The 13,328-nt window shown below is 41.2% G+C and overlaps 1 protein-coding gene across 3 annotated transcripts in view; it reads right to left on the bottom strand.

The window, feature by feature from the left end:
- kazna (kazrin, periplakin interacting protein a) overlaps positions 1-13,328 on the bottom strand; it is a 173,210-nt gene that overhangs the window by 80,493 nt on the left and 79,389 nt on the right. Inside the window, exon 1 of one of the 3 annotated variants that reach the window (XM_086214429.1) lies at positions 3,582-3,771. The exons of the other annotated variants lie outside the window; for them this stretch is intronic. Within the exon in view, the coding sequence (XP_086070555.1) occupies positions 3,582-3,747 (166 nt within the window). The 5' untranslated portion in view covers positions 3,748-3,771. Of the gene's footprint in view, positions 1-3,581; positions 3,772-13,328 lie in introns of those variants that run through there. 3 annotated transcript variants of the gene reach the window in all.

Genomic DNA, 13,328 nt, shown 5'->3' on the forward strand with positions numbered 1-13,328 from the left:
GTGTCTGTGTGAGCCTCACAGCTGAAGAAGGCCTGCAGGCACTGAACAGCAGGAGTGACTTCCATGGTTTAACCATCGCCTGGTGCGCCTGTGCAGCGGTCACATCACTGGACAGGTGATGTCAGAGGCAGACCAAGTCAACAGATCACTGTCCAACTTATGGAAAACTTACAGTTCACGCAGGGTTCATTTCATGGGTACTTGAATGTGATTGACAAGGGAAATGTGAACCACCAGTAATCGTCATTCTTGTTTGTTGGTTTATCAAAGCAGAAGCAGTCACACGAACCACGCACCATAACGTGGAAAAATGGGCAAAAGACACAGTGCTAATTTACATCGTAACGAAGTAGGAGGAATTCAAAGTGATCAGGTCGCTTGACAGACGCGTTATTTTGCATTGAGAGTCCCAAGAGTCGCACTGACCCTCGGCTTTCACTCCCTTTCCCGTTAACAGCCTGTTACACCTGCAAAGGTCCTGAATAGCATGCGGGGAAATGTAGTCTTTGAAGCTTCTTCCAGCAAAATTTCATGTTCTGCCAACATTATTGGTTGACCTGAAGCAAAATGTCAAGTATTTAAAAGGTCTCTGGCAGACACTCGGAGTCATAAACAGTTGATGTGATGAGACCGGGACACCAACCAAAATTGGGTTTATGGCTCGTTGCCAGGCCACTGACAAAATCAGTGTCGCCCTCAAGTGACAAGACAGACGGATCTCTCCATTCCTTGGACCATTCCTTTTTCTACTAATGTATTAATAGTGTAGTCTAACAACTGCCACATGGAGGAAAATGCTAAAATGCAAAAATGAATTCTATAATGATCAATATCATGTGGTACAATTCATCTATGGATTGTTATCAAAAATTATCTGATTAAAATGAACAATAATTAAGCATTTTACTATGACAGGGCACCAACATGCACCCGCCCCCTGTCACTCTTACTGTCCATCGCTTTTATCAACTCCCCCGTGCCCTGGGTAATTAACAATTTGGTAAGGCCTAATCATGGAGACATGGGAACTGATTTGATTTAACCTTGGTTTAACTGGGAGAAGCCCTTGAGACACTGGCAGGAGGTTCATGGACTGGACGTGAATGGAGAGAGACTGACAGCAAACCGGTGGGAATACGATAACCGCCATCAGCTGCTCCTCCAATCTGGCGAGGTGATGATGCGAGACAGCGGAGGGCTGCCGCCACTGGAAGACGATGCACTGTTGTCTGGTGTTCCTACTTCTATACATGTACACTTATACAAACAAACACTGAAGTGAGAGTGTACGTGTGCAAACAGGTATGGACAACCATCTGCAAACTTACACATACACACACACACACACACACAAACAAATGCACACAAACAAAAACAGTTTTCTCTGATCTGCACAATTAAGCAAACCATCTGTTCCATTTGAATTGTGCAGTTGTTATATTGTGGTGTTCATTGTACATAATATCTCATGAAATGACTGTAATAAGGTGAGACAGAACTTTCAGCTGTTTTCATCAAAGGTTCACACGCCTGACAAAAGAAAGATGCTGTTATTACCGACCCACTTAAAGACTCTGCATCCATGGTAAATGGACTCATATGGCGCTTTTCTACCTCGGTGGTACACAAGGCGCTGTATAGTGTTCATCCCATTCACACACACACACACACACACACACACACACACACACACTGATGGTGAGGGCAGCAGTGCAAGGCACCAACCTACTAAGCTAGTTACTGGACGAGAGCTCTACCTCCAAGCCGCGCCGCCCTCAGCTATTTACAGTAAACTGCACAAGTTATGAAAGGCTTTGCTTCAAGAAGAGAGGAGATCGCTTCATTTTGACTGAAACCACATCCGACAATGAAACGGCAGAAATTAGATGAGTTGAGTATTTAAATAAAGAACCCTGTAACTGCCGTAAGGACTCACTGCACACCAACTAGCAATGAAGACATAAACCTACCTGCCAACAGGAAAACATCCTGCATCTATCTGACGAGTGGTTCAAAAGGTTGCTCCGGCTGTCTTTGTGTTCACACACCAGGAGGAGCAGTTGACAAAGGTCTTTTCAGGAAGCCAAACAACTTTCAACTCTTTTTCAGACATGAAAAGGAACTATTGCAGAGAACAGACAAAGCAAAGCCCGAACATGTCAAACATTAAGTGAAAAAAAACACATTGAGATGTCTCTGGTTGATATTTCTCTTGAGGCACTTTTTTTTTTTGTGAGCAGATATTCCTTCGACAAAGTTTTTTTCATTTGTACACAATGTAGGAAAGCATGTTCAGTGACAACAAGTCCACCCTCAAAATGTCACTGTGCCACAATGGGACCAGAGGATCAAGGTTCCCTTTTGGTTTGGTAGCAGGAGCGATACTGAGGGAAGATTTCAGCGCGAGCACTGGGAATGTAGATGAGCATCAAAATAGTGTTTAGCCCTTATAGTTGACAGTATTTTGTCCTTGTATCCTTGTTTGCTCCCTGTTCTTCAGTTTGTTTTCATTCAGAGAAAAAAAAAATGCAAGTGGACCGAAATATGCCACTACAAACCACACGAGAACTTGTCCATAATTTGCAAAGCAAACCATTTTTATTTAAACTTGTGAAGAACGGTGATAGTGTATTCTCCTCTGGAGTTTATACGGGACCTGACCACCTCCTCTCGAGGGTCTTGGTCCAGTAGTTTCGGTCCGCAGGGCGATCGCTGGTTTCACACCTGCCCAAGCAAACTGAACCAAAGGAAACAACACAAACCAGTGTTCAATCTGACGGAATAAGAAAATAAGATACGAGTGAAAGTCCCCTCACAGTTTTTAGGACAATTTAACTTGCAACCAAAACTGTAATCCGCCTTTCAGTTTGGACTTTTCTGTGCTATTAGATGAGGAATGAGCTAATGTGCAGAGTTCTGCAGCTCATACAATTAGCACATCATTTACAGATGCATTGTTTTGCCTCTTAAAACACTAAACCATGACAGACGAGCACTTATGCATTGACAAAGCCGGAGTGCCCCGACCGAGCATCAAGCATCAACCCAGCCAATTACACTCCTTCCCTTTCATCTGGACCAAGTAGTGCAGGATTAATGTGGCAGATCACCATTATCTACTCTAACGACACTGGTTTCATTGGTTCATAACTGACATCAGGCCATCTGGACACACCGTGCACTGAACTACAAAGGTGTGTGTCCCAGCCTTACACCTCCACTTGGCTCTGAGCCACAGCTCCACACATCAGTTCTCTTCAAGATGTTGTGTCACAAACTTAAAGGTGTGGGATTTCTTTTTTTTTTGTTTCACTCAAATTTTCCTCATTATAATTTTTATTTGATGCACTTCTCCAGAACAAAGTCAACTCCTGCAGGACCCTTGAGGGAGATAATGAAGACTGAAGCACGTAGAACAGACTGCGCTGGCATCCGTCCTTGATTTGTCACTATAAAAAAGATAAACGATTTCCCAGACAAACCTATTACTTCTTTCTTCTTGGCCCAGTGAAGTAGTTTTCCCTTCAGTATCCCCTATACACACACAGCTATGGTATATGTGTGTGTCTGTTATCCATTACCTCCACTGGTCCCCATTCTCCGAGGTTCAGGGCTGATGCATATCCAACGTGGCAGCCGGTCACCAACGCTGCGCCGGGATGAGTAGTCCATCATCCCTGCTTCCCTCTCTCCCTCTCTGGCTCTTGCCAGAGCTGTTTGCTCAGCTGTTCCCCTCTCTGACCGCATTTATCCCAGATGAGCGACACAGCTTACCCCGTTAATCTGGGTGTGAGAGTGTCTGTGTGTGTGTATGTGCATTTCCATTCAAGGCAACCTCCCATTGGCCCCCTGATAAACATCTGAAGACACGCCCTTATCAACCAAGGGACACACACACACTCACACACAAGCACACAGGAGACAAACGCAGCACTCCCAGGCTGGTCATCAGGCTTTAAGTGGAGGTTATTCTGCGCATATCTGAGGTTCATAAAATGTCCACGGGGATGTCAAAGAATGTAAAGGTCTCCAATTAATGATGTGCACCCTTTTCATACCCCTCTTAATTCAGCAAAGAGGCAATAAAACACCGTCTACAGTGGCGCCAGGAGAGGACGTGTGTCAGCTGATTAAAGGGTCTACAGTATCAGTGTCAAACAGTATTTACAAACCTGTCACTGCTCATAAGGCTGAAGCCATAAAATGAGGCCGGATCAGTCAGAAGGTCTGAGCCCTTTCAAAGATAACAAATCATCGTTTATATGACATGTGGGGAGGGTCAACCAACATCATGGAGAAAGGCGGGGCAAGAAGATGAGTATTCAAGTGCAATACATGTATTTTCATTTATTTTCAAGCAGAATTTAAAAAAAAATAATGTTGTATTAAATGTCCAAACCACTACTTTACAATGAATTTTAAAAATACAACATTTGAAACAATTTTAGTCCTCTATAGTCCTCATAAAAGATATAACACCAATATTGCCGTGATATATTGTAGCATTGCAGGTCTGTATTTCTCGAACTATTTGGGGAGTGTTTTATCAGCATGCTGTAGAGATCTGGCAGGAAAGATAAATAAATCTAGTCAAATCAATTGGCCTCTAAACTGAAATTCTGAGAGGAGTTAAATGCAGAGAGATTTATTTATTCAGCTGAGAATACATTTTCACTGAAGTGAAAATATTTCCAGCGTCAGTTGCTGCAACATCACCTAAATTTTGAACTCAATCAATGCTAAGAAAATAAATTAATAAATGAACACTCTGTCACCTCCTATTATCTTTTGTAAAAACAGAGGGCAGCCTCGAGATGTTTCCGCTGACTGAGTTTTAGTTCAACCAATCTTGGTCATTTCTACAACATCTGGAGGGATGGAGCCGGCTGTAACACTGAGGATGAGGAGGATTAAGAGGGAGATGGGCAGTTAATGAGAGCATCGAAGTTCTCATTTTATTGAGCTTTATTCTAATGAGATTTTGTCTCTAAACGAGCTGATCTACTTTTGCAAGAGGATCAGACCTTATATTCTATAGCCATAAAACCATTTTTAAGCTTAAAAAAACAAAACAAAACAAAAAAACTTAGCCTGGTAACACACCCTTCCACTGCAAAAACACACAATTCCTCCTTATGGCCATGTTGTGTAATGTGTGGGACCTTCATTGTGTGTCTGGTAGATACACAACACATGCTTTCAGACTCTGCCAAATAAACTGTGTCTTCCAGTCTGCCACAGTCTGCCTGGCTAGCTGCTGCTGGCTAACACAGCAGCGACCAGACATGAGCAGCTGCTGTTGTGGAAGAACCAATCCCCAGCTACCTATTTATCTGCCAGGGTGTGTGTGTGTGTGTGTGTGTGTGTGTGTGTGTGTGTGTGCGTGCGTGCGTTCATGTGTGCTCAGGGAGAGACAATGACATGCACTGTCTAGATTGAGGCAATTTACCACACAAAGACCAGTAACGTTGGTTACTGTGTACATTAGAACTGGGTGATATTTATTTAATGTGTGATAATAAAATAAATAGCAGCATACAAATAATATTTTGGTTTGTGTTTTTTTTGCCAAAAGTCACAACAAACTGCTTCACACAGACTTGAGAGTTTTACAAAACATTGATCCAAGATATTAACACTTAATTTGACTTAAGGCAGAAGATTTGTGAATTAAATTCTTATTTGGATTTTTAACCTTTCTGGTTTTACATTGTTTGTAGCTTAATAAGTCCTGTAAACAGAGCTCAAAAGGGACTTTTACACCCGTCTTCCCCCTTACAGTTAGGTTTAGGAACACAAAAAGAACTCAGATAAGGTTAGGAAGACATGCTTGGGTGGTTCAATGTTAGAGAGTGAGCCAACCAGGGTGAAAATTAGCCCCCACAACAAGTAAAATACAGGTGATTTTGGCGAGAGTTGGGTTGGCAGGATGAGACGGCTTGTTTTCCTGAGGCACTCTTTCTCTCTCTCAAACAGGCGCAGTGGCAGTCATTCACTCTCCCTCGCTGCACAACCTCCTCCCAGCTTCTACCTTCTAGTCATGGCATCGACACTTGGAGCTTGTTCCCGCTAGTTTCCTTTTAGCTGTTTAGCCCTATGACGCTTTATAGAGCACTGACCGTCGACTGAAAAACAAGTGACTTCATGGTGCATTCAGGTGCCCCTTGTAAATTCAGAAATCTAAACAGAAAAGACAGAGAAGATTGTTTAAAAGAGTAAAATTATATTTGATGCCCTCCTTTGTTGAAATCCATACATTTATCACTACTTTCTTTCCATACATTTTCTATAATCTCAGATCAGAACAAAACCAGACATTCCAAATATCAAATTTCAATCAAAGTCAATTCTTGCACAAAGTGACTGTGATTATTTTCCAGGTTGTTAAGCAGCATCTCAATAATCGCGCTGAGATCATAACAACAACATCCTTAAATCTAAGTATCACATTGTGATCAGCGGCATGACTTTGGACCGATTTACACTATAATTTCATCAACATTTACAGCAGTTAAAACTATCACTTCACTGTTGCCGATTCTAGGGCTGGAATCTCCCAGTCGACTGGTCGATTTATTAGTCAATACGTTCTGGTTCGACCAAAAGTGGTGTTTTCAAAGCACCCCTGTTTCACAGGTGACAATCTATCTTTGAACACCCCCCTTGTTTTGCTATTTTGGACTAGCCCAAACTGCTAGAGACAGACTGAAGAGTACTAGAAGGCAAACGTATGGTGGTTTGATGAATGTGTATTTAATTTTGACAGTTTCATTTAAAGTCAGTCCTCGTCCACCATGTCAAAGACATCTGCTGTGTGGCAGCATTTCATGAAAATAGATAAAGGAAAAAAAGTCAAATGCAAAGTTTCCAAACAACAGTTTGCATATCACAGCTCCACGACAAACACGACGGATCACCTAAAAACGGTAAGCTAACTTGTCCACCTTAGGTTGCCCCGTCAGTTTTGCGTATATGAACATATCAGAATTGACATTTCAATGTTTTAGTCTAATAATTGTTTTTGTTTTAATTGTAAAAATTCTTACAGTGGACTTGCCTTTTGTGTTTGAGCGTAAAGTTTTAAGTTAAAAGTCGATTTGTGTCTCAGCCGCGATGCTGAGCTCCTCTGTTCAGTCTCGCTCTGTGCGCAAGACACGTACAGAGCGAAATGATAGTGTCGGTCAATTATTATAACGTGACAAAAACAATCGTCTAAATATTCCTCAACAGGTTTTGTGCTGATAGTTGACAAAGTATATTTTTCAAATATAAAATTAGTCGATTTTTAGTTGAAATTTGAGGGCTTCAGTTGACCAAGAATTTCTTTGGTTGATTACAGCCCTAGCCGATTCACGTCGCTGCTCATGCGACAGCAGGTTTGTTCCCTACCTGCTATTGTCCTCTAACGGGGACAGTTATGGGTGTAACAGCAGGGGAGGGACATGTGTTGGGAAAAAGACAGTGAAAATGTGTGTTTACCACACTGCCATGTTGGAGTGGATTGCTAAGAGTCTGATGATGAGTCACAGCCGGAGCGGTTGAAGAACACTACCCACAGAGAGCAGAGTTGTGAGGTCAGTCAGTGTTCAACAAAAATGCATTACATGACTATACCCGGCCCCACGCCCATCTTTCCTGTGCCTGTCTTCTGTCTCAACTCTTACATCAGGCTCTCCGTTCCACTGGAAAAGAGGAGGTGAAATCTGCACCTCCATTGAATTTTCTACAAAGTGCTACAAATATGCCCCCTTCACCCCTCTTAGAGGAAGCGCTCGGTGTGTTTCGAACTGAGATTTATGCCACAGACAACAAAAAGGAGCAGTCGATGGTTTGGAGCTAAAACGTTGCCTTTGTTTTCCTAGACGCTGCAGCTGTTTTGTGATCCATCTTGTCTGAGAGGGAGGCGTTCAGAGACTTCATAGCCTCCCGCTCTGTGAGAGGTGGTAAATTTACAGGTACAAACCTGTAAATATTGTCTCTTTCAAACATGACACACCAATTCGAAGATCATGTGATTTTAATCCAACACTACCAATACAGAATCAGTGCATTAAATTATACCCTGTTATCTGTGTGAGGCAGTACAAATTAACTTTAAAGACAATTAAAGAACTATCTATGAAACTGCTTGGTCATTATACACACACAATAAACTATGGGTCTACATACATATACTGTATATACACACACACACACACATATATATATATATATATATACATATATATACATATATATATACACATATATACATATATATACACACACACATATATACACATATATATACACACACACATATATATATACATATATATACATACATACACACACACACACACACATATATATATACATGTACATATACACATATACATATATATATACACACACACATATACACACACACACACACACACACACATATATATATATACTGTATATATATTTCGAACAATTAAAACGGTTGTAACAAGGTTTTGCAGTACTGCCTCTTTGGACAAGTATTTTGATATGTTGCTGTTATTTATTCAATTTAATAAAACATTTTTTTCGCGCTTGTTTGTATATCAAGGAATATCAACCTGATCTGTAATTTGTGAGTGTTTTTCTCATACTATCTGGGGTTTTTTATTCTGCAAATCACTATATTGTACAAATTTATTGCGGTATGACTGACTTGAATAAATTGTTCGACACTAATATGAGTTTCATCAAAAAATACATTTTCTTCCCAACTGCCGAATATTCGATAGCTAATCTAGAACACAATCAATATCGTCTCCAGGCCCTCTTAGTTCTAATTAAAAGAATTGCCTCAAAGAATTTCATCAGAATTTGCATGTGGTAACAGCTTTATCCTGCTAATGGCCTAGAGGGGTCTAAAATTTGATCCAGATTGCCACCTTAAGCTTTTCACTTGCTGTTAACTTTACCCACAATTTCATCAAAATCCATCCCACAGTTTTTGAGATATCCAGTTAAAAAGCAAACAGGCACACCGGTGATCACATGACCTCCACGTACCCTATTCAGAGTTCGGGTCAAGTCAAAAAAACCAAAAAATTAAAGGTCATTATAGGGACCTGACGACAGAGAAAATATGTCATATTTGTCAAATCCAGTAGCAAAAATTTTAATGGAGATGAGAATGAACGGTTTGTTTATCCGTCCGGTGGGATCTCTTCCCAGCACCCCTCCGCCACACACTGGGGTTTTGCCTCAGCGTGCCTCTGGAGCTTACTCTGGACCATTGCCACATTTAATAGCTTTTCCCTGAAGACAGAACATTGAAAGTCAATATCCCATAAATAGTACCATACTGTAACCCCCCCCCACACACACACACACACACACGCACACACACATTTCTGCTGGCATATTTTGACAATACAAGTCCTGAGCTTCGGAAAGAATTGACACACGAGGTGAGTTTTAAGGGGGAAAAAAAGCTGTCAAAACGAACAAGTGTTCAGTGTATCAGCTTATCTGTCGAGGGTGAACAAAGAAACATCATCTCATGTCTCAAACTGAGGCACATTTGTGGTATGTTGGGCTGCATGTGTGAGTCCAGAGAGTCCTTTTTTTTCTTTCAATGCATCTGGAACAACATAAAACAAAACAAAAAAAACAGCAGAACTTTATAGCGCTGATGAAAATGCGTGTTGATTTGGCATGTGTGGGTTGAATCTTGCATCCTGGGAGTCTTATTTTGCAAGTGTTAATTATAAATGCAGAGAAACTGAGCAAAATGGTGTCCCACCGAGGGATTCTGGTGGTGGATTTCCCGGGGCAGAAAACGGGAACAACAGAAGATGATATTGCAAATCATATTGTGCAGTATCTTCCAGTGTCCTCGGCTGACACTTGTTCATCTACTAATCAGTACAAGTTTTAGTAGTAGTTTGCAATGATTGAAAAAGTTGGAGTAAGTGTTAATCTTCAGCAAACACTGGAGTGGTTTAGCATGCAGAGAGCTCCTTCTTGAGATGCGGCGCTGCTAATAATACTATATTGAGAGGCGACGGCCAGCTCTCCCTTTTAACGGTGACTGATGGGGGGCCCAGATGCATTACTGCTTACCGTTCATCAAGTTAACTTTGCACATTAGGAAGTTGAAAGAGGAGATTCTATCAGCGGTAATTATGAGATGAGCTGGAATCCAAAGGGGTGGAGATTTCTTCTGGTCCTCACTGAGCTGTTCATATCATACATGTTAATGAGCTCCATGTAGAGTGCGAGGTGTGAACGCGAACGAGCCAACCCTTTTGAACGACTCTTTTTTTGTGTCATATCTGATCAATGTACCCGGTGCTTTCCCTTATCATACGTTGTATATACTGATTTTTCACATTTGGAAATAAAGAAACTTAACTAAACTGACAGACAGAGACAGTTAAGGAGAGTGGTAAAGGGGATTTTAGGTGCTCGGCTAGTGTCAGTGTTTTTTAAGTGGTCTATCTGCCTGGACTTTACTCTGTGCATCCCTGCCTTCAATCTCCTCCCTGAATGTTTGTCACTTTCTCTCTCAGCCCTCCATCTCACCCATTCCTCCTTTCCAATTTCCTGTCTTCTCGTCTCGTCTCTCCTCCGTTAGCTGCCCTGCAGATTGCAGTAAACCCTGAAAATCCTCTTCATGACACAGTGCAAATACCATCTGTATTGGGTTTGCCTTCAGACCCAATTAAGGGTTAGATAAGCCCTGTAACATGTGGGACAGCGCTGGACAATTTATACCCCAGCACCATATCACAGGGCCCAGTGTCAAATGCCTGCCTGGTTACAAGCCTGAAGGGTCACAGGGAGGTTGGAGACAACCTCTTAACCATGTAGATGTTGGCTTGTCTCCTCACGCAAACTTAATAATATCACCTTAACCACACAAATGTAAAATTAAGCAATGCTCACCAAAGTGATATCAAATCTAAAATTAAATACTAAAGAAAATTAAAACTATGTCTGTATCTCCTGATACTGAGTGTGATTACATCTTCATAGCTGAGGAGATGCACTTTTGATTCAGTAGATAAGTTGCCCCTTCATATATCAATGTAAATGTCTTACTTAATTCATACAAATACCGAATGTCCTGGGCCAAATCGATTTATTGATTCATTTATTTTCACTGATAAAATATGAAGGAATTTTTACTGGCCAAAATATTGCTTTCTCAATCACGTGTTCTAATCTTATCTCCCTCATGAGAACACTCGCAGGCTAGGAAGTAAAAAACACGATCAAGTACATTAAGAAAAGGATTGAAAACCTGAATTAATCCCAGCAAACTCCTCTGAGATGTTTGCACCTTGCAACGATAAGCCACCGTTAAATTTCATTTCATCACACAGACAGGTTTACAAATCCTGAAACTATTTCTTGGCAAAAGCTGCATGAAAGTGTTGAAAAAGTTAAATTCTTCAGAGTGCAACCCAGTCTCCTTGATACAAAATGCTGTCAGGAGACAGAAGTTGAAGGGAGGTCAGGCTGGCTGGTGGAGAGCGTACACCCACCGGCCAGAGTCCAGCCTGAATAACAATGTGGTTTCATTTGAGGCAATAAAGCATTTAGCAAGAAAGTATGTTTGGCTGTCTAACAATTAAAATATCAATTGTGCTTTAGTAAAATAAATGGATTTATACCACGGTCTGTGGGAATACTGGAATCTGATTGGCTGCCGGGCATCAGGCGTGTATAAATGAATTCCTGATAATGGCTCAGTAGTTCCATTCAAAGTGCCTGTTCAAATTCTTCTGAATTAATGCGCTGTGCACCCTTTAGATATTGAACCAATGAAATATACTTTTGGATGAAGTCTTATGCTGTAAATATATCACTTTTATAAGTTTTTCCATTTTTTTCGGAATGGAATGGCACCATTAGATGATCAATACGTGGTCAAGTTACCCAGTTAACAGCAGCTTATACGATTGCTAAAATGTTTTGGGAGCGAGCTGCGGTCCTCAGAGGGAGCAGACGCAGCATCTCGGTCTGACCAGCAGCTTCCCTTCAGCGGCTGCGAGAGACAGAGCTCCACCTGCTCTCTGGAGGGAGAACAGGAAGCAGCAGGCGTCTCTTTATCTCCGACCAAATTTATTTCCATGGAGTCATCTACTTGGAAACCTAGATATAGATTCGGGAGACAGTGACTGTTGTTCGTGCGATCAACGTGCTGGCAAACAAATTTTAATCCCATATTTACAGTTTGTGAAAGCCGCGCAATGATATAAACTTTGAAACTCACTAGCTGAGCGGTGACCAACTGCATGTAGCCGTGCAGCACGTACTCCTCTGCTGCAGGCTCATATCTATGGCCCATCCTATTTCCTGGAGAAGTGAAAGACTCATTCATTGAATAGGAAACAAATGGGTGGGGAATGACATTTCCAGGTAGGAGTCGAACTTTCAGGTTTTACCTTGGAGTCATGGCTTTGAAAAATATTTTGATTTTGATGATCAAACTGACACAAAATTTAAATGAATAGACATCATTGTGTTTCTTTTCTGAAAAGAGACCATGCGTCAAACCTACAATGACCCTGGAGGCGACCATTATTTGGAATTAATGGTCTCTGGTGGAGCCAACAGTCCTCTGCTTCACATTTCAGTGCTCTTGCATGTTTGTATAAATGTTATCTCTAATTCTTATTATATACTCACAGACAAATAATAGATGTGTATCATTTTTTTAAAAAGGTATTTATATTTATTTTTCTCTTAGTATATTACTCTATACTAAAAGAACAATAAGGCCTATTTGTTTCTGGCTTATTCCCGAGGTGCCCCCCTGTAAATACACTTAAAAAGAACCAAACTATAACAACAAATGAGCTCTGATATTTCTAAGAACCTTGCACACACCAGATCCAATGTGAGCTAAAGTTTACACGATAGAAAAGACCTGACAACAAAATGTGACAAAGCCCCCCGTCTGCGTTCTGTGTGTGGGCAGGTGCCTCTGTATGTAATTAGCCCACAAGCAATGATTGCGACTCTGCAGTAGCAACTGTGCAAGAGAGAGAGTGAGTCAGAGCTCAGAGGCATAAATAAACGACATGGCAGCTTTGTTCCCTTGTCTGGAATTAAGAACATTAATAATTAAATTGAACAATAAATGAAGGTGGCCAGGGGGCTGAGGGAGGGGAGCAGAGAGCGGAGGAGAACAAGCTACAACAGGACAAAGAGGGCATTTAAAACATGGTGCTAAAAATTTGGACTTGTAATGCTTCACTAGAGGAGCACAAACACATAAAATATGAAGCAGAGCTTGCACAGATGTGTTGAAGCTCTTCAGCTGAATAAAAGAGGTTTGGAAAGTTCATTCTGGCGCA

Source organism: Aulostomus chinensis, chromosome 9 (assembly GCF_037954235.1).
Source record: "Aulostomus chinensis isolate RoL2024-O1b breed Wild chromosome 9, RoL_Achi_v1.0, whole genome shotgun sequence".
Classification (NCBI taxonomy): domain Eukaryota; kingdom Metazoa; phylum Chordata; class Actinopteri; order Syngnathiformes; family Aulostomidae; genus Aulostomus; species Aulostomus chinensis.